This window comes from Schistocerca cancellata, chromosome 1, assembly GCF_023864275.1.
Source record: "Schistocerca cancellata isolate TAMUIC-IGC-003103 chromosome 1, iqSchCanc2.1, whole genome shotgun sequence".
Classification (NCBI taxonomy): Eukaryota; Metazoa; Arthropoda; class Insecta; order Orthoptera; family Acrididae; genus Schistocerca; species Schistocerca cancellata.
Genome location: NC_064626.1, coordinates 163,134,774 through 163,153,526, shown reverse-complemented (window position 1 = coordinate 163,153,526; position 18,753 = coordinate 163,134,774). Strand labels below are relative to the sequence as shown.

At 40.2% G+C, this 18,753-nt stretch overlaps 1 protein-coding gene and 2 non-coding genes across 3 annotated transcripts in view; all 3 read right to left on the bottom strand.

Moving 5' to 3' along the window:
- LOC126167960 (kinase suppressor of Ras 2) overlaps positions 1-18,753 on the bottom strand; it is a 166,783-nt gene that overhangs the window by 16,584 nt on the left and 131,446 nt on the right. Inside the window, exon 15 of the mRNA XM_049920519.1 lies at positions 14,390-14,527. Within this exon, the coding sequence (XP_049776476.1) occupies positions 14,390-14,527 (138 nt within the window). The remainder of the gene's footprint in view (positions 1-14,389; positions 14,528-18,753) is intronic.
- Positions 1,539-1,613, bottom strand: Trnal-caa (transfer RNA leucine (anticodon CAA)). Its single transcript has one exon. It is a non-coding gene; the product is annotated as a tRNA-Leu (tRNA).
- On the bottom strand, positions 1,839-1,912 carry Trnas-cga (transfer RNA serine (anticodon CGA)). Its single transcript has one exon. It is a non-coding gene; the product is annotated as a tRNA-Ser (tRNA).

The following is an 18,753-nucleotide window of genomic DNA, read 5'->3' as shown; positions in this document are numbered from 1 at the left end:
AGCCCATTCCTCCTACTTCAATGTCATTGACTAAATGCGGAATGCATTGGGGAGAGGTTTTGCAAATGTCATCAAGTAAATGTGGGATGCGTTGGGGAGAGGCACTGCAAAGACTATCCAGTATTTGTCAACCATGCTGATGGAGGAATAGAATGCCGTACCCCATGAACTCCTAACCATCCTTGTAGCCAGTATGACAGAACATTTCGGAGCATGAATTGCCATCAATGGTGGTCACACATTCTACTAAGAACTTTGTCTCACCTTTTGTAATGTCCAGGGGACCATCCATCAAAGTTGTGGTGACCTCAGTTCAATTATTGTCTTTCAATATAAAGTGTCATTTCCATTTGTCTCATTGGATATTTCTTTCAGTTACCTTCTGTGCTTGTGTGAAGCAGTTCTTTCTATGTAGGGTCCAAGTTGCATTGAGCTATGTTATTTGGCAGTCACACACAGTACAAAAGTTACATTCATCCTTAAGTTTTGCACACTAGGGTGTACAGGGAGGGAGCAGAGAATGTAGGATAATAAAATGGAAGATCCAATGAAAATGTACAAGAAAAATAACGAGAGTGATTTTTTGTTTACCAGTTTTTATTTGTTTCAAATAATAATATTGACTGTCAGTTTTTTTAGAACGGACATGTTTTGATACAGAAAAAAAAAAAAAAAAAAATAAAAATAAAAAGGCAATAACAAATGTTAGGACAATGGGAGGGGCTGAGATAGGATCAGACCATTCTCTTGTGCTAATAAAGATGAAACAATTATTACCAACACCACCAAGTAAGAACAACAGTGATAAAAGAACCCAAAGAGTAGAAGTGAGTAGGCTAAAAGAGTAGGTGGTGAATAAACAGTTTAAGATTAAGCTTAAAAATAGATTTACTGAATTAGAGAATGACAACAGAGAGACAGTGCATGAACTACTAGGAGATAATAATAATAATAATAATAATAATAATAATAATGTATGTTCTGCCAGTCGTAAAAGGTGACAAAAAGAACAAACCACTAATAGGGCTAACCCCCCTTTTAGTGTGATTAGTTGGTTCAGGACAGAACTAACGAAGCCTCGGACAAGCGCCGTCATGGTCGGGGACGACGTTTGAACCCTATGCCAGACACAATGGTAACGACACTGCTAGCCAACTGGAAAATGATTTAAATCCAAATAGAGGTGTTTTGCAGGATATGCTTCCTGCAACCACCCTAGAAGGAAAACAAAGACAGAGGATGAGATGGTCAGATGAAGTTAATCGACACCTCATGTTCTGTTATTACCAAGCAACAAACCTAGGAACCAACACAACTGGATACAGATCACAAGTATACACAATATTTATTATCAGATACCCAGAATTAAAATTTTCAACAGAACAACGACTAGCTGATCAGATCCGTGTAATAATAAAAAATAACAGGATACCCCAGGCAGAATTAGAAAACATCAAACAACAAGTACAACAGAATGAGATTTTCACTCTGCAGCGGAGTGTGCGCTGATATGAAACTTCCTGGCAGATTAAAACTGTGTGCCCGACCGAGACTCGAACTCGGGACCTTTGCCTTTTGCGGGCAAGTGCTCTACCAACTGAGCTACCGAAGCACGACTCACGCCCGGTACTCACAGCTTTACTTCTGCCAGTACCTCGTCTCCTAGCTTCAAACTTTACAGAAGCTCTCCTGCGAACCTTGCAGAACTAGCACTCCTGAAAGAAAGGATATTGCGGAGACATGGCTTAGCCACAGCCTGGGGGATGTTTCCAGAATGAGATTTTCACTCTGCAGTGGAGTGTGCGCTGATATGAAACTTCCTGGCAGATTAAAACTGTGTGCCCGACCGAGACTCGAACTCGGGACCTTTGCCTTTCGCAGGCAAGTGCTCTACCAACTGAGCTACCGGGCAAGTGCGCGAAAGGCAAAGGTCCCGAGTTCGAGTCTCGGTCGGGCACACAGTTTTAATCTGCCAGGAAGTTTCATATCAGCGCACACTCCGCTGCAGAGTGAAAATCTCATTCTGGAAACATCCCCCAGGCTGTGGCTAAGCCATGTCTCCGCAATATCCTTTCTTTCAGGAGTGCTAGTTCTGCAAGGTTCGCAGGAGAGCTTCTGTAAAGTTTGAAGGTAGGAGACGAGGTACTGGCAGAAGTAAAGCTGTGAGTACCGGGCGTGAGTCGTGCTTCGGTAGCTCAGTTGGTAGAGCACTTGCCTGCGAAAGGCAAAGGTCCCGAGTTCGAGTCTCGGTCGGGCACACAGTTTTAATCTGCCAGGAAGTTTCATATCAGCGCACACTCCACTGCAGAGTGAAAATCTCATTCTGGAAACATCCCCCAGGCTGTGGCTAAGCCATGTCTCCGCAATATCCTTTCTTTCAGGAGTGCTAGTTCTGCAAGGTTCGTAGGAGAGCTTCTGTAAAGTTTGAAGGTAGGAGACGAGGTACTGGCAGAAGTAAAGCTGTGAGTACCGGGCGTGAGTCGTGCTTCGGTAGCTCAGTTGGTAGAGCACTTGCCCGCGAAAGGCAAAGGTCCCGAGTTCGAGTCTCGGTCGGGCACACAGTTTTAATCTGCCAGGAAGTTTCAACAAGTACAACAAATACTGGAACAAAATAATGTGCAATCAGAAGAAGAAGAAAATACAGTAATGGACTCAAACATCCCAGAGCAAACAAACAACACGCATCAATTAAACAATCAGAGGAAAATGAAATCTTAAGACAGCCACCAGAACAAGCACAAATAGAACTCGAAGTAACACACATGTTAGATATGGAAGAAAAATTTCAGCTGACATATATAGATTACAAAGACACAAATACAGACATTAGACCATTCTTGCATAGACCGCCAAATAACCCATAAGTCGAAACAACAATAAAAACTATCAACACAATCATACACAACAAAATAAATGAAAACACAACTATGGAAGAGTTACAACTACTGGTTTTTATAGGAGCACTCACTACACTAAATATACACACTAGGCAGAGATCAGAACCAACCGACACACAGAAGAATCCCACAAAACCAGCATGGCAACACAGGCTACAGATCAGAATAGAAAAACTGAGAAAAGACATCAGACAGCTAACACAATTTATAAGAAATGAAATATCAGACAAAAAACGAAAAAGGTTAGGTAAAATCTCACAACACGAAGCGACAGAGCAATTAGATGAAAAGAAGCAGAAATTACAAGTATTGGCCAAACGACTTAGAACATACAAAACATGTGAAAATAGAAGGAAACAAAACCAAACATTCAACACAAACCAAAAGAAATTTTACCAGACAATAGATAACACACACATTAAAATAGACAATCCACCAAACATAACAGACATGGAACACTTCTGGAGCAACATATGGTCAAACCCGGTACAACATAACAGGCATGCACGGTGAATGGTTCAAATGGCTCTGAGCACTATGGGACTCAACATCTTAGGTCATAAGTCCCCTAGAACTTAGAACTACTTAAACCTAACTAACCTAAGGACATCACACACACCCATGCCCGAGGCAGGATTCGAACCTGCGACCGTAGCAGTCCCGCGGTTCCGGACTGCAGCGCCAGAACCGCTAGACCACCGCGGTCGGCAGGCAGGCATGCACGGTGGATACAAGCAGAAACAGACTCATAGAAGATGATACCACAAATGCCTGAAGTGATAATTTTGCAACATTAAGTCATCCAAGCAATATATTCTACTCACAATTGGAAAGCCCCTGGAAAAGATAAATTAGCAAATTTCTGGCTAAAGAAGTTCACCTCAACACATTCACATCTAACTAAATTATTTAACAGTTACATTGCAGACCCATACACATTCCCTGATACACTTACACATGGAATAACCTATCTGAAACCTAAAGATCAAGTAGACACAGCAAACCCAGCTAAATATCGCCCCATAACATGCCTACCAACAATATACAAAATATTAACTTCAGTCATTACACAGAAATTAATGACACATACAACACAGAACAAAATTATAAATGAAGAACAAAAAGGCTGTTGCAAAGGAGCACGAGGATGTAAAGAGCAACTGATAATAGATGCAGAGGTGATACATCAAGCTAAAACTAAACAAAGGTCGCTACACTACGCATACATTGATTACCAAAAAGCTTTTGATAGTGTACCCCACTAATGGTTACTACAAATATTGGAAATATACATAGTAGATCCTAAATTGATACAGTTCCTAAACAAGTAATGAAAAATTGGAAAACCACACTTAATATACAAATAATATCACAGCCAATACAGATTAAGCGTGGAATATACCAAGGAGACTCATTAAGTCCTTTCTGGTTCTGCCTTGCTCTGAACCCACTATCCAACATGCTAAATAATACAAATTATGGATACAATATTACTGGAACATACCCACACAAAATCACACATTTGCTATACATGGATGATCTAAAAGTACTGGCAGCAACAAATCAACAACTCAACCAATTACTAAAGATAACAGAAGTAGTCAGCAATGATATAAATATGGCTTTTGGAACAGACAAATGTAATAAAAATAGCATAGTCACGGGAAAACACACTAAACAGGAAGATTACATACTGGATAACCACAGCGACTGCATAGAAGCGATGGAAAAAACAGATGCCTATAAATATCTAGGATACAGACAAAAAATAGGAATAGATAATACAAATATTAAAGAAGAACTAAAAGAAAAATATAGACAAAGACTAACAAAAATACTGAAAACACAATTGACAGCAAGAAACAAGACAAAAGCTATAAATACTTATGCTATACCAATATTGACCTACTCATCTGGAGTAGTGAAATGGAGTAACACAGACCTAGAAGCACTCAATACACTTACACGATCACAATGCCACAAATATAGAAGACATCACATACATTCAGCAACTGAAAGATTCACATTAAGCAGAAAGGAAGGAGGAAGGGGATTTATAGACATAAAAAACCTACATTATGGACAGGTAGACAATTTAAGAAAATTCTTTCTAGAACAAGGAGAAACTAGCAAAATACACAAAGCAATCACTCACATAAATACATCGGCTATACCACTGCAATTTCATAACCACTTCTACAACCCTTTAGATCACATAACATCAACAGATATGAAGAAAGTAAATTGGAGAAAGAAAATACTACATGGCAAGCACCCGTATCATCTAACACAGCCACACATCAATCAAGACGCATCCAACACATGGCTAAGAAAAAGCAATATATACAGTGAGACGGAAGGATTCATCATTGCAATACAGGATCAAACAATAAACACCATATATTACAGTAAGCATATTATTAAAGATCCCAATACCACAACAGATAAATGCAGACTTTGCAAACAACAAATAGAAACAGTAGATCACATCACAAGCGGGTGTACAATCCTAGCAATTACAGAATACCCCAGAAGACATGACAATGTAGCAAAAATAATACATCAACAGCTTGCCTTACAACATAAACTTATAAAACAACACGTTCCCACATACAAGTATGCACCACAAAATGTACTGGAGAATGATGAATACAAACTATACTGGAACAGAACCATTATAACAGATAAAACACCACCACATAACAAACCTGACATCATACTCACCAATAAAAAGAAGAAATTAACACAACTAATCGAAATATCCATACCCAATACAACAAATATACAAAAGAAAACAGGAGAAAAAATTGCAAAATACATCCAACTGGCTGAGGAAGTCAAGGACATGTGGCATCAGGATAAAGTTGACATTATACCAATTATACTATCAACTATATGAGTCATACCACACAATATCCACCAGTACATCAATGCAATACAGCTACATCCAAACTTATATATGCAACTACAGAAATCTGTAATTATTGATACATGTTCAATTACCCGAAAGTTCCTAAATGCAATATAACATATACTGTATAGTTAAAAGGAAGTCACACTTGATCAAGGTCCGTGTCACTTTCCATTTTTGACCAGACATAACGTCTGAGAAAAGAAAGAAAGAATAATAGTAATAGCAATAAAAAGTGCAAATCACGGTTCAATAAAAGATGTAAAAAAGCAGTACAGGATAGGAAGAGAGCCAGGCAGGCAATGGTGAACAATAACAACCATAAAACCAAACAACATACAGGAAAGCCATGAGAGAAATGAAGAGTATAATAAGGCAAGAGAAAAGAGCATTCATATATAAACAGACAGAGAAGGCTGAGGAGGACTATAACCAGAACAATAGTAAACAGTTTTACAGGACAATGAATAGCTATAGAAAAGAGTACAGATCTAAGTCTGTGATAATGAAGGAGAAGAATGGAAAACTTGATCACTACAAATGATACCTACAACAATGAAAGTAAGGCAGAAAACAACGAGAATGTACAACCATTATTCTGATGGAGGTGATGGAAACAATAAAAAGACTAAAAATTGGGAAGGCCCCTGGCATTCAGCAGAGCTCATCAAAGAAGGGGTTGAGAAGATACACGAATGGTTAGCCGAACTGATAAAACAGGTGTGGAGAAAAGAAGTAATGCCAGAGGAATGGAAAATTGTTGCTGTATGTTCCATATACAAGAAGGGAGACAAAATGCTGACACAAAACTACAGAGGATATCTCTCCTATGCACATACTATAAAGTAATATGAAGACTTATACTGAACAGGCTCAACCCATACATTGAGGACATATTAAGACACAGCACAAGCAGGGTTCAGGAAAGGTAAATCAACAATCGACCAAATATTCACACTAAGAAAAATATTAAGTAAGAACTAGGAGCACAACTATGATACCTTTTGCCTGTTTACAGATTTACGCAGTTTATGACAGCATAGTAAGAGAGGAAATGTGGACAATAATGGCAGAGTATGGGATACCTGAAAAGCTGATAAAGCTAACTAAAAAGCATGTGATGGAATCAAAGTGTAGAGTGAAAGTACAGGAGGGGGAGGGGGTGGGGGTGGGTTCTCAGAAGCATTTGAAGTAAAAACAGGAGTGAGACAGGGAGATGATATATCACCAACCCTGTTCAATTTGGCCCTCAACACCCTGAGGAGAATAACATGTGAGAGTGCAGGAGTCACCATACGAAAAAAGATGAATGTCCTGGCTTTTGCGGATGATATTGCCCTATTAGGAAAGAACATGGAAGACCTGGAGCAAATAGGGACTGTGCTAATGGAAAAAGCTAAGAAAGTAGGTCTAAGTATACGTGAAAGTAAATCAAAGTTCATGGTAGTAATAAGAAGAGGTCATTTAGGACCAAAGCATCTAAAAATCGGAAATCTAACAATACAGAAGACAGAGAGATTCACATACCTCGGTGTCAACATCAATCAACAAAACCTTATAGAACAAGAGATGGTAACACGAACTCAAGCTGGGGGAAGATGTCTAGGAGCTATGCACAACATCATAAGATCAAAGTTACTATCTAGGCAGGCAAAACAAAGAATATATCAGACCATTATCAAGCCAATAGTGTGCTATGCAAGTTAGACACAGATCCTGACAAAGAAAACAGAGAAAAAAACTCACCACTTTTGAAAATAAAATACTGAGAAAAATATGTGACCCAGTGAAAAAACAATGAACAGTGGAGAATAAGGAAAAACGGAACTCAGACAATTATACACACTGTCTGATGCCGTAGTGAGTGTGAAAATTAATAGACTGAGATGGTATGGACATGTGAGGAGGAGAGGGGAAAACACAGTAATAAAGGCTGTAAAGGATGGAGAAGCTGAAGGAAAGAGACCACTGTGATGGCCGAGAATGAGATAGAAGGATAATACCATGGGAGACATGCAGATACTGGTCTGGGAGATGAAGATCAGATGACAAAAGTGTGGAAGGCTGGATTGAGTGAGGTCAAGGACCAGCTGCTATTTGTGTCAGTAATAGTATTGTCACCTTCGGAGTAGTTGGCTTCAGTAGATATACACTGGCAAAGTAGCCATTCCCAGTCTTGGCAGTAGTGCTGAACGGCTTCAACTAGTCAACTGGTAGTGTCTTTAACATATATGTCACGTTCTTTGAAATGTTTTCCAAGTTCTCAAAATGATGCCTATTAAGACTTTTTCAGTCTCAGAAGAAGAAAAAAGTCACAATGACTAATATCAAGTCAACAGGGGTGTTATGGAACAACATGATGGAAGTGGCTATTTGACATGGGGCGTTGTCATGATGCAACACCCATTTGTCTGCAATGTCTGGTCTTACTTGAGTCATCCTTTTTCTGAGCCTTTGAAGGACATTTTCGTAACATGGTTGAAAGTGTGCCCTGGAGAAACAAATTTTTTGTTGGTTTTTGAAGTTAAAGGTCTCCCTGAGTGAGGTTTATCTTCAACAACTTCTCAGCCTTCCAAAAATGATTTATGCCAGTGAAAAAGTTTTGCTCTTGATAAGGACCATTCCTTATAGGCTTATTTCAACTTTTCAAATGTTACTCTTGCAGATTCCCCAAGTTTAACATAAAACCTGATGGCATAACATTGCTCTAAATTCCGCTGTTCCATTTTCATAACACACAACAAAAACACAACTTCACTCATAAGCTTGAAATGACCACTATCTCACATGCACCCAAATGAATTAGGAGGGAAAGTAGCCAAACATGAAAGGAAAACACAGAGACAACAAAATACAGAAGAGCTAAAAGAAAAGCACAGAGAAATGTGACTAGCTAATCACTTGCCAGAAAACTTGGGTGAGCTAGTTACCTTTTTGACAAATTAAAAACACCGTCCTAAAATCTTATTAAAAATGTTGGACAATTCATAAAACTGTAAAACTTTAACCATATTTATTTGATTATTGCTTAAAATAGAGGGCAGATTCATCAACAAATCTGGTGCAGTCGGCTGGTTGGAAAATAAAATGCAATCCAATAAAATGTAACGCACAGCGATCTGTAAGCCACAGGCACCACACATTAGGGGCCAAACTGCACAATAACCCTGGGTTTGGTGTGGGGCAGCGGTGAGGTGAGTTGATTGCTATAGCCTGTTGTGTGGTTGTGTACCACTGAGGGCCATGGCGGGGATGAAGCCTCTCCGTCTTTCTAGGTCCCAAGTTCAATACATACATACCCCCATACGCAAGCAAATTCAAAATATGACAAGAACAATTAAAATGAAACACACACACACACACACACACACACACACACACACACACACACACACTCTTACCTGCAGAAAACTGAAAACTCGTCTCTGCAGCCCGCTTCCCTAACCTCCGCACTATAAGTCGCAACTGACTGCTCACTGTTGCAACACTGAAGGAGGAACAGAAAACAGAAAAAATGTCCACAAATAAGGAGCACTGTACAGGATTCCTTACCACAGATGTGATACTTTTTATGCTTGTGGCAAAGTGGGTAACACTTAAAACACTGATCTGTGGGACACCATTCTCCTGCTCAAAACAATCTGACAGTGAGGCACCAACTTGGGTCCTAAAAAACTGCCGAGACAGGAAAGACCATATGAAGATCAGGAGGTAGCCATGAAAGCCTCACTGAAGCAGCTGTGTGAGAATATGGTGTCTCCAAGTAGTATTGTATGCCTTAGCTATATTGAAGAATATAGCGATACAGTGATGCTTATGTAGGAAAGCCTGCTGAGTAGCCGCCTCTAGCAATGTCAGGTTGTCGACAGTGGACCCAAATCTTCGGAATCCACACTGAGAGCGGCTAAGGAGTAGCCTGGTCTCTAACAGCCAGACCAGACGATGGTTAATGATTTGCTCCATGGTCTTTCCTACACAGACCATTAAAGAAATATTCCACTAACTACTGGGACATGTGCGTTCCTTTCCTGGTTTGAGGAGAGATATCAGAACTGCGTCCCTCCATGAGGCATATTAGATTAAAACATTTGTGGAGAATTTCCTTTGATTCCACTGGCAAATGTCGAAGCATGCAGTTAACGGATTTGGTCGTGTCCGAGTGCAGTGTCACGAGTTTCAGTCAATGCCAATTCAAGCTCCCACATGGAGAAAAGGGATTTGTAGGCCTGAGAACTGTTGGGCCTGAAGTCCAACTTTTTCTTCTTTATGGACACATGGTAGCAACGAAATGCCACATCCTGGCTTGCACTGGCAGTAGTTTGCGAAAAAAGCTCGGCCAATGTCTCTGGGTGTTGTTTGGAGTCACCCTGTTTCAGCACTGCTGCTATCGATAAATGACTGTGTTTACCAGAAATCCTCTGGATGGCCTCCCAAACTTCTGTAGAAGAAGTGGAACGATTGATGGAGTCCATGAACACATGCCATGACTGGTTTTTGCTCTCCTTAATGACGCATCGAGCATTGGCTGTTGTGATTTGAAAGGGCATAAGGTTATCTGCTATCGGGCAACATTTTAACCATCAAAGAGCCGTTCCTCCAAGGTACAGGTCGCCTCCTAAAAGAACCGAAAGACTGGTGTTGATAGGTCAGCTGCAGGACGGATCACACGCGTGATGTGGGCCACCCATTCCTGGACACTGTCACCGAGTTCTAACACAGTCAACTGGCCGAACAGCGACCATTAGCCCTGCTGGTCATCCATTGTAGTGGTATCTGTTCCAGCAGTCCTCTATCCATTAGGTGGATCCACAGTGGGAATTGGTCACTGGAATGAATGAAGGTCATTAGTCGCTTCCCCCTCTGCTGAGTCTACAAAGGCTGGAGAGCTGAAAGAGAGGTCAATGGCAGAGGATGACCCAGTAGCAGCTGAGAAATGTGTGAGACTGTGTGTGTTAAGAATGTACAGCTCCCAAGACATTGTGAGGTTCTTCAACACTCGACCCCGGGGCAAGTATAGTGTGACCCTATAAGACATTATGGGCATTGAAATCACCCAGTAGGAGAAACGGGCAGGGGAGTTGTTCAATAAGGCCTGCGAGAGCCTCAGAGTCTATTGCATCCTGCAGAGGTAAGTACAGGAAGCAGATAGTCATAGTTGGATTCCCATGAACTGCGACGGCTACTGCTTGTAGGTCAGTAACTAATGGGAGAGCATATGAGTGGCATGAGTTATTGAAAACACAGCAACACCTCTCTTGGCTTGTTACCCCGTCAGGTCATCCTTATGATGGAGGGTATAGCCCTGTAGCACAGAGGCATCAGAAGCTTTGAAATGTGTTTCCTGTAAACATGAGCACAGGGGTTGTGTATGTGTGCACCAGGAGTTTTAGTTCCTCCACATGAATCCTGAACCCATTCATATTCCACAGTAGTATGGGAGCCATTTGTCAAGGCAGTTTAACTTTCATGCTGTCTTTCCGCAGGGGTGAGGAGCCCACAACAGTTGGAGTTTTAACTTTGGGGCAAGAAAGTTGCCCCAGGAAGACTTCACAGTCCACTGGCTCTGAAGCAGAAGAAGCAGGGCCATCCAGTAGAAAGACATCAACACGGTCTGATGGGCTACTGCTGTTTTTGCCCGTGGCGGAGGCTTCCCATTTGCTGTCTTGCCCTAGGACGACTTTGCAGGAACTACCACAACAGCGGTAGAGGCAGTGCTGGATTTATTACTGGACTCTTCCTTTGGAGGTACTGTGAGTTCCGTAATGGTGGTAACAGTGGCTTTCTCTGAAGTTTTCGGAAGGGCTAGGGGCTCAGAAACAATTGCAGTTTGACAAGTACACTGACAAATGCAGGTACTAATGCTGACACTAGCAATTACATTTGTGTAGAAGCGTTGGCCATCGAAATATGCTTTTTAAGGGCGGAAGCAAAAGAGGTAGAGAATGTCGGAGGCTGCATGGTCTTTTAGATTATCTTGGCCACTCAATATGGGATGTGTTTCAAATTCTTAATCTCATATCTTCTGTTCTTCAAGGAAGGCAGTGCAATCCCTACTCCAGACAGCGTGATCCCCACAGCAATTTACACACTTTGGAGGGGAGGAGCAGCCAATGCCATCATAGATGGCCTTGGCAAATTTGTCACAAGTGGCTTCATCCACATCCTAAGGTGGCATGCCCAAAGCACTGGCACATTGGGTTAAGGACATATGCTGAGTCGAAGAGCCTCGATGGGCTCTGAGAGTTCCGTGCTATAGAAGGTAAGGATAAAGAAGTCAGATTTTATGAGATCCAAAAAATGTACATCAACAATCCCCTCCTGAGCCCAGTCACCCATCAATTCCTCCTTGGGATGTTGCCAAGATCTCTCCACAGGTCACAACACCTTTGCTATAGTTCAAGGTGTTGTGGAGTTCTGTTTCCAAGGCATTCAGCTTCCCGAAGATTTGTTGCTTGTTGGGAACTAGCAGTTTCGACCAATAGCACGCCATTACGCAGCCATTTGATGGATTTCAGTGAACCTGCACTGTCCTCTTACCATTTCACAATTGAAAACATATTCTGAGTGGCGGCATGCATTCTGTTACTATGCATGGACAAGTTCTGTGTCTGGAAGTATGGCTACACAAGCCCTCTTATTTGATTGGGTGTTAGTACCTACCAGCAGCCCACCCATTTCTTTGGGAAGTGGAAGAGCAAACTTCGAAGGATTCATCTCGGTTCCACGATCAGCTAGGGAAATAGAAGTCCATCTAGACTGAGCCCTGCATGCCTAGGTAAGTCTCACACAACTGAAGTGCGACAGGTTCCCCAGTGGTTGCCTGCTAACAGCTGTTCCACCTCTACAGCCATGCATCTCAACAGAGCATAGCATACCTTGAGGATGAGGTTTTTTTATAGAGCTTTATTCCATCCTTGTGATCAAGGTGGTCAAGCCAAGAACCTCATTCCCTGAGACACACAACATTCCACCGCCATGCCACATGGTGGTTGCTGAAGCATGCCCATAGCTTAGGGTGACAGAGGACTGACAGCACTTTCCAGTCCCCAGCTCAGGAACGCCAGAGTTGCCAAGCCTAATTCAGCAAGCGAATGCTGAACTCCTGAGGGCACACGCACATGATGCCTATATGGAACTGAAACTCTGATCATCTGGAAGGGATTAACACACCAGTCTACACAAGCAGAACAACACAGCATTGCCAGAACACTTGCAGTATTTTCAGTCTCATTACTTCTCTCACACATCTCCTAAGAATGGAGGAAAGAAACAGAAATACAATGTAACTTCTAACATACATAACGTTTCTCAATTACATCAACCCAAGGTGTCCAAAATCAAAGTGTAAAATTGTGGCATGCTATACATTAACATTTCGTCAACATTGCAGAAGAAGACAGAAAGCAGCAAATTTGTGAAGACAACAAGAGGTTGTAGAACGATCACAGGTGTAATAAAATCTGAAGACTCAATGTTTTAAACCAAAGAACTGCTTCTTTTTTTTTAGGTGATGGGGGAAATCTAATGTGTAATGCTATATGAAGTTTTCTGAACAGGGAAATTTGGAAATGAAATGAGATAATTGTATCCAAGCAGCAAAATTCAAAACCCTATGACGTTTGTATAACGACACAATGGATATGATGTAACATAAGAGAAAAGCGTAAGCAAAAACAAGCCACCTGGATGATGGTTTAGGAGGGGAGCACACAAAAATTTGAGGCAGCGATGAGAACAGAACATGGAGCCAGACATAAGACTGGGGAAACTAAAGGAAAAAGTAGGATGGTTGTAATAAATGGTGAAACATTAAAATCAGTTGGAGAACAAGCAGTGGATAAGTAATCCCCCTCTCAGTTATTTCTAACATATCCTTCAATTATTCTCCCTCTGAAGACCATCACTTACAAGATGTTAAACATTAATTGTTCTTAAGAATGAAGTCTCTTACGACAGCACTGTTGTATAAAACATTCTTGGACTTTCTGCTGTGTCACTGCAGGTTAAAACCTGAACTGACATGGCAAGAAGTCCGATAATGTTTTATATATTAATTGTTTTTGCTCCCTTCTGCATCAAATTTCTTCCTCTGCAGAATCAATTTGTGTTTACACAAACTGGTTCTTGCTTATTGTGATTTGACCACATATGAAGCATTATTCTTCCAGAGGCTTCCAACCTGGTTTTGGAATTTCAAGTGATACTGAACTGTTTCCCAAAAGTGCACCTTTGTTTCCTTCTCAGGATTTCATGTATTGCAATGCTATATCTACATTCATTTCACTAATAATTAATTGCCAGAAATAAGGAATTAGAAAAATGATATTTTGATGTAATCCATTGAGATCCATTTAATTACAAGAATGAGAACTGTAAGACGAAAAATAAGTACTCACTGGAGAGATGTTGAGTAGTACACAGCCACATAAAAATATGCCAGAGAATGTTAAGCATTTGGACTAAGCTCTCTACCAGAGGTACAGGTACACACACACACACACATATTTCATCCTCAGTATTATAACTATATATTTCTCCATTTTTGTTCTGTGTGACAACATTTTACAATAAAATACTGTACCCAAAAGCATAGACATCTGAAGCCTTGGTGAAAGGCAGTTCTTCTTCATCAGGCTTTTGTCTTGCCCGCAGACTCCGAACAATTTCAGGAGCCAAATAGCACAACCATCCTGGAGGGATGCTCAAGCCATCACCTTTCCTGAAACAAAAATAATTTACCTTCACGTACCTATTTTTTGCTGTCACCAATTCTTGGAATTCCAAACAAAGTTAGTTTCCACACTTGCTAGTAATTCTTCTTGACTTTGGTACTTACCACCATTATGTGAAATACACCATTACAATGTCTTCTCAAGTGAACTTAATCAGATGCTGCACTCAGACTCAAATGAAATTCAAAATTTTGCAATATCAAAGGCAAGGTTTCATCAGATATAATCAATACGTACCCAGTAAACCCTTCATATTTAATTTTTGTGTTGGTTATTTAAATGTGAGTTAATTGTAAAATGCTAACATACATGTTTCTAAAGAATGGATAAATGGCCAGCTACTTTTACAAATTTTACGTTTTCCACATTTTGATGCACTCAATCTTAAATTTGTGGAACAATTTCACACAAACTTAGGGTAATTTTGATCCACATTGTGAATACTGTGTTTGTGTGTTAAAAGTTCTAATCTGGAAATCCAAAGCCCAAGTACTGCTGAATAAATATTCAAAGGAAATACTGTACAACAGTATCACAAAAAATTATTTTACAGAGTAAGAAATAGAAATCAACACGAAGAATTGCAAATATCAAGTACAGAAAGAACAACTGTTGTCACTTTTCAAAATTTGGTACAATAACAAAGAGTTCTAATAAGAAGTGGAATAATTATTACACAGACCAAGGTAATTCCTTTCAACCAGCTATTAACATCTGACTTAAGGAAAATAATTTAATTCTGGTACATTGAAGAATCACCTGTTACTCCAAACTGTAGGAAGTGCTATTTTAATGATTATATCCCATTCATTACACAAAGACTCCTCTTTGCAAGGCCATTTCCAGCTTCTCTCAAAGTCTTCCATATAATTACAAGTAGATCCTTTCTTGTCATCAGCAGGGGGTTTCTGAACAATCTCTGTATTCTCATCTCAATAGCAACAAACATTCAAAAGGTCAATAAACTTTTTCTTCCAGCATAATGCCAGACAAAATGATTTATGATTGGGTTTCTCACTTACAACATAGCTGAGATTCTCACTTAGGTACTCAGACCTCAATTACATTTCTTCGTGTTTAGACGAACTATTATTATCAGATAAGACTACAGTTTTCTTTGGATGGCCGGTCACCTTCCTCAGACTCAATCATCAAATCAACAACAGTAATACTCTGCCCCCACATGCCCACTCAGCTCCTTATTGTTTGCTTGCCAATAATATTAACTCCTTCAACATATTTACGTACCTCCCGTAGTGGCTGTCCTCTATAGCATACATGTTAAATTATTCATAGCTCTTATATGTGTTCAGAAGCTTTTATCTGCATACAGAAAACAGCTAAACAGCTCAGTGTATTCACAAAAAGATATATATGCCATATCTGAGTTTCATGTGTTACAACTGGAGTGCAATAGAATAAACCCATCACCAAGGCAATTATGCCTGCCATATACAGTTGGCAAGACCTGTGGGCATCTGAGTAGTGGCACCAAATACATCGAAAGGAATATTGTGCCAGTTATTCTGTTTCCACGGCATCATCATGTGGTGATGTTACACCCTCTTCCCTCCCTCCAGTGATCATTGGAGGGAAGAACATAGTTGGTGCATGGTCCACAGAAGACATCACCAGGGAATGTGGCAAACCAAAGTCCATATGTGTCTCTGTGAAAAGCCACAGCAGTATGACGCTCAGTGGGAGGTGCACTAATAATACCAGGACCAGAGAGCCCACTGGGGGTTTGAGTAACTGGCAACTGCTGACCAGGATGGAAGAGGTGAAGTTGATGCCATTGGTGGACAGAGATGACCTCACAAGGGGCCAATATCATATATGGGATCTTTACCTATTGAGCAGTTCTATAGATGTCACCATTGTCATGCTACTGTGATCCTTTGTAAGTCCACAGTGGCCATTTACTCATGCTCAGTATCTTGTGATGTTTTGTAGCAGTAGTGGTAGTTACATACAATGAAGGTGTACTATTCCACAACACAACTATAGCAGATACAATTGTTTAATTTCTCAATAACAATTAAACCACAGACTTACATATACAACTGCTTTATTAAGATTGTGGATTAAGAAAGTCTCATCACATTATTGTATTTGCATCTTGGGTACTTACTCTGAAGTAATTAAGCTCTGCCATGTGTCGTGTGTGCACATAGGATACGGATTTAAGTTTTGAGTCAATACTATTTTTTGGTTACAGGTTTTGACAGATAGATATGTAGAATAGTAGACAGTCTAGGTTAGGCTAAAAGATGAAATTTTAATTTTATCCATATTTTGCAGCTTTAGACATGACTGTATTCAATACACTGGAGGTATGAACTAAAAATGCCTTCAGTCATAACTTTTCGTGTTTTATTAAGTACATGATGCATTTCAGACCCTGTGGCTCATCGGGTATAATTTGTCTTAATACATGGTTTATTTTTTCTCTTCGACGAGCTGAAATGCATGTTTGTGTTTCCGAACATGCGTATGCGAATGTGCCTCTTGAATGAAGTGATATGTATGAAAACAACAGAAAAAAAAGAATGTATGCTGATGCTAAAACATTGAAAATGCTTTTCTTGGATTGTGTGGAATATGCGTTTCACCTCATTCAAGAGTGAAAAAAAAAAAAAAAAAAAAAAAAAAAAAAAAAAAAAAAAAAAAAAAAAAAAAAAAAAAATGCATCATGTACTTAATAAAACACCAGAAGCTGTGACTGAGGGTGTTTTTTAGTTCATACCTCCAGTGTGAAAGGTGACAGCTTGATGTTAAGTTCATGGAGTCAACGAATGTCTTGTAATGAGAATAACTACTTACTGTTACGGTTATGCATGTACGAATATCAAGAGCTCAGATAGAAACCCAGTTCTAAGCAAAGAAGGGAAAGCAGAAAGGTGGAAGGAGTATATAGAGGGTCTATACAAGGGTGATATACTTGAGGACAATATTATGGAAATGGAAGAGGATGTAGATGAAGACGCAGTGGGAGATATGATACTGCGTGACGAGTTTGACAGGGCACTGAAAGACATGAGTCGAAACAAGGCCCCGGGAGAAGACAACGTTCCATTAGAACTACCGACAGCCTTGGGAAAGCCAGTCCTGACAAAACTCTACCATCTGGTGAGCAAAATGTATGCAGGGTGTCTACGTTGACAAGAAAAAAAAAATCCCAGATTTTTCCCACATTTACCGGATAAAAACACAATTTCTCCCAGATGAAACAACGTATAAAGCGGGTGAATATACATCCGTGTGAAGCAACAGTATACTTTCCCTCGGAGCTGTAAAACCTATGAGTCCTTTGAATCGTGAAGGACTTATACCAGCGGAGGACGTCCCATCACTTTAGGAAAAAAAAAAAAAAAAATTTGCATTTGGAAAGATGTTTGACGCGAGACAATATGGACAGAGTTTATTTTCGTATAGCGAAAGTATATACACAAATTCCACAAGTTACAGCACGCTAGCTTCCGAAGCTCTAAAATAGAGATTGCGTTTAGCGATGCACTTTTGTCAGCCAGTCATAGCTCATGTCACGTGATCTTGCTAGTGAATGATGGCAGTTATTTCGAGCACGGGGTCTACGAGAAAGACAGGCCGTGGTGTGTACGTTACAAAGGTAGGCTGGGTTCGCTCAACTCAGCAAAGTGCGTTTCTACACCAGTTAACTCGTAATTAAATGTGTATGTACGAACGAGAATTGCATCGTCTATTGGAATCCACTATTATTAGTCCTACAATGATAGGAAGTCCACAGGCCTACTAACAGGCTCTAATTTGGCAATTAAAATCATGCCAAAATGATTATCGCCATTCTTCATGATGTATGCGCCGTGGCCTATCTTTCTCGTGGGCCTCATTCAGTGCATAAGACATGTTATGTACTCAACCACTAGCAGCATCATTGTTAAGTAGTTCGACCATACAAAGATGAAAGGTTAATGGGTTAAAGTAATGTAAGTACACTATATCGTCACGAAAAGCTGAACTTTCACATATAATATTGGGCATTAACAATGTTTTGCTGTTTTCTCTCGGAGCGCATGGTTAGGCAGGAACCTAAGAATGCTTCGGAAACTAAACTGCTGTATTTGATGTATTTCACACATGTACTTTCGTATTACGCAAACATGCAGTTCAAATACCAATGCGAATCAAAGATCTTTCCAAAACGCGTTGTTTTTTGCTGGATTTTGTTTCCTTA